Source organism: Salvelinus fontinalis, chromosome 8 (assembly GCF_029448725.1).
Source record: "Salvelinus fontinalis isolate EN_2023a chromosome 8, ASM2944872v1, whole genome shotgun sequence".
NCBI lineage: Eukaryota > Metazoa > Chordata > Actinopteri > Salmoniformes > Salmonidae > Salvelinus > Salvelinus fontinalis.
In genome coordinates this window covers 3,661,409-3,665,083 of record NC_074672.1, presented here as the reverse complement: position 1 = coordinate 3,665,083, position 3,675 = coordinate 3,661,409, and the positions used below count along the sequence as shown (strand labels likewise).

The window sequence follows — 3,675 nt, the reverse complement described above, 5'->3', positions numbered from 1 at the left end:
GAATTCCTGTGTGCGGACAGAGGTCCTCATGAACAAAGGTGGAATGTGACGCTCGTTTTCAGTTAGAACCCCTCATACATGCTACTAAACGTTTCCCACCCTTCTCCCGGGAATGTTATCAACGGGGAAACACTTCAGTACTTCAATTAAATATTGACAGCGTATTGAACATGTTAACTCGAGAGCGTTGCAGCAAGATAGTCATTGCGCACAAGTTCCCGAAATATGAGGAGAGACATGCAGATTGCAATGTGAGGAGACTGCTTATTACTATTTTATTTGGGGGAGAAAGCAAAATATGTGGCTACATCACGGTTTAGGATATATTGTGTCTCTCGATGATAAATCAGTTTCTTTAGGACCCTGTGGATAGTCTGATTGTGGCCGATATTTTTCGCGTTCTGTGAGGAGAGGGGGCCGAGGGGTGCTGTCAATCATAGGGAAAGTGGCAGTGGTGGGCAGGACCCGTTGACACTTTGTACTGTCGGAGGGGGATATTTAACTTGGGATTGAGCACCGCTCGCAACAGGCACACTCACACACAGTGTGCCTAAGCAAAGAGACGCTCAGCGCCAAGTCTCAGACCTCCTAAAGTAGGAGCGAGGTAGTAAGGAGAACTGTACCAGCTTTCAAAGGAGTAAAGATTCTCCCCCAGGAATTACCGCAAACACTGACCGTGCAAAAGAAGGCAGAACTCGGATTGATTCAACCATGCAACGTCGGTGGCTCTTTTTGATATCCGTAGAGAAATCACCAATGTCATCGAGGTGAAAAGAAACATCAAATTGTAGTGAACTTAAACTGGCTCGTCACCATTTGCGTTTGATATGCATTTTATTCGAGTCAGTTTATATTAAGATGTGACTTTTTTTGTGACTTTTTGTATGCAAGAAAAACTGCGTCCCGGAGGAGTATAATTTTGTTTTTTAGAGGTATATCTGCATTTTGGTTTGGATAGACCTTTTCAACAGGACCGAGAAATGGTTCAGCTTGCATAGGTGTGGGAGACTACAGTGGTGCGTTTTGCCAAAGAGAAGACATCTGAATACGCATGGACAATTTCAGTGAGGTCCTAAGACTCCAAGCAGAAGGTTGGAATATCGCACTGAAGTCACAGGACACCTCTCACTCCATGGATTCTGCGCTCGCGTTTGGACTTTCTCAAAGTTTTCGCAAAGTTGAAAGAAGCCACGTTTATAAAAGTCATGCGTAAAAATATCACTGGCCAAGACAACCGTCATTGCCGGAACAGTGAAATGTAAAACTTGGTGAAGTAGCCTACTCTTTTGTGCACCCCTCTCTCTCGGGGCGCTCTGGATCTATTTTGTCTCTGAGAAAGCGGATCTTTATAAAAAACTTCATTCCATGTGACTCTCGCCTCAGCCACTGTCATCCAGTCTAGACAATTTGCCGTTGCTTTGAGTGGCCCTGGCGTAACCATGACAACCACCATAAACCCAAAGTGAATGTTTAGTTTTTCCATTTTGTTTTGTGCTGTTTTGGTTGAGCCTACATTTTTACTTATTTATTTTTTTTACAAAGAAGAGACACCCTTTGCGTTCGACAAGATTGCATCAGCAAGCAAACGTAAGAGGCATATTGCTAAGGATCCCTAAAAAAGAAACTCCACTCAATGTCATTCAAAGCCGACGTGGTCTATTAAAAGTATCATCTTGCTCGTTCCTCTACTTCAACTATTTGTGAAGCCCCCGGGCTACTAATTTCAAAGAGCATAGTAGCTGTGAAAATCAATAAATATTTAGGCTAATACACCAGAAGAGCCTTTAGGCAATCAATATAAATATGGCCTTCGCAAAGACGCTACTAGTTTATGTACTGGTATCCATTCACCTTGGAGATTCGCAACATTACCTACGCCTGCGCCCCTCGCCCAGCGAGCATCTTCCCGTGCCGGTCCTCAAGGAGGACCCCGACCCGGAATACGACCCCCGGGAACAGGACTTGGCCGAGAGGACTCTGCGGAAAAAGCTTGGCAGCAACTTTGATCCCAACTTTATGTCCATCAGCTCGCCCATGCTGGTGAATCTCTCCGTACAAGACACCCAGCTGAAACTGCAAGGACCCATGCCAAACGAGATTAAAAAACTGGATATCTCAGAGTCCCCCTACGGTAAGCGGGTAAAATTGGGCAAGAAAGCCCGCAGGAAATTTCTGCAGTGGTTGTGGACGTATACGCACTGTCCGGTGGTGTATACCTGGAAGGATTTGGGCTTGAGGTTCTGGCCACGCTACATCAAGGAAGGAAATTGCTTCAATGAGCGATCTTGTTCCTTCCCCGAGGGGATGTTTTGCAAACCTGTCAAGTCAATCACCAAGACTTTTCTCCGGTGGTATTGTCAAGGGTTTTTAAGACAGAAATATTGTACGTGGATACCGGTGCAATACCCAATCATCTCAGAGTGTAAGTGCTCTTGCTGAGTTTCAATGGAATTAGAAGGGTTGGGAAGTGGATTGGAAATATACGGTTTCTATTGCACTGTAAACTCTGAACAGAGGTGGGCACCATAGCGAATCTATTTTTTTATATAGCATTTTAATGAAAATGCCAACATTGTACATATTTAAGAAAGATGCAGCTATTTTTTTGAATGAACAGGACCATATTTTATTTCATCCCTGAGACGTGTTCCTCAGAAAGAAGAGCTTTTATTTTTTATGAAAAATGTAAGATGGAAAGCATACACAACTTCTCCAAGAAGTTCACTTTTTTTCAACTGAACATTGATGCTGACTGTTATTTCACTGCAATGCTGCCTAGAGTTTTTGTATGATATTAATATCAATAATAATTAAATTGAAAGTTGAGGATAAAGATATATATGTGTATATATATATATATATATATAAAGGCGTGAACTCAGCTTTTGGAATATTGTAGAAAAAAAACAAATCTGTACGGTTTATTTATTATTTTAACGATTGTGAGTATAGAACATAAGCAAAGAAAATAGCAGAGTATACCAGAAATTATGGGAGATGTCTACTTGAATATTTCATTTTTTTTTTTAAATAAAAAGTTAACATATCAGTGTACATGTTATGGTTACACGTTTTAGCAATAAAGTCAATATTTTCAACATGTATTTATGTCGAGCAAGTTGCTTATAAAGTGTGTCCCTGTTCAAGGGGGCGTGTATGGTGGTGGAGTGGAATGGAGTTGCTAAATGCACAGTAAGTCCGAGCTGAAATGAGTCGAGGAGGGGGACGTTACAAACGCTCCACGCTGTCACTGTGATTTTAGAAACGGGTGATTTACTATGTTGTGTAACTAATGCGCAACACACCTAAAACGCCTCGACAGAACTGGCATTCATTGTTTGAGCCAGCGGAGAAGAGAGCACATGCATATCTATCCCCTCTCTCATGCACATGCTAATTTATCGGATCCAAGGTGTTAACACAACTGTAAAATATGATTCAGACGGTGTCCGATGATGAAATGGCGGGGTATACGGCAAGCCAGGGGCGTCTGGGTCTGTGCTATTCACATGAAGCTCTGCTGCACAAAGTTCTACGGGGGGAGGGGGGGGGGGGGGTTGTGTTGAGGTAGAGCAGACAGGCGCCTATTCAAACCCTATGACAGCATTCGAAAAAAACAAAGACCATTAAACAATGGTCAACTGTTTTTGACGTTACCAGACTATTAATTTGAGA

The 3,675-nt window shown here is 42.5% G+C and overlaps 1 protein-coding gene across 1 annotated transcript; it reads left to right on the top strand.

Moving 5' to 3' along the window:
* The first annotated feature begins 478 nt into the window (after window positions 1–478).
* LOC129860389 (noggin-2-like) lies at window positions 479–3,102 on the top strand. Its single transcript, XM_055930758.1, has one exon. The coding sequence runs from the start codon at window positions 1,804–1,806 to the stop codon at window positions 2,437–2,439; it is 636 nt and encodes a 211-aa protein (XP_055786733.1). The 5' UTR covers window positions 479–1,803; the 3' UTR covers window positions 2,440–3,102.
* The last annotated feature ends 573 nt before the right edge of the window (window positions 3,103–3,675 follow it).

What these genes read in the sequence shown, in the direction of transcription:
- LOC129860389 (XM_055930758.1), top strand. Translation starts at nt 1,804, where the DNA reads ATGGCCTTCGCAAAGACGCTACTAGTTTATGTACTGGTATCCATTCAC.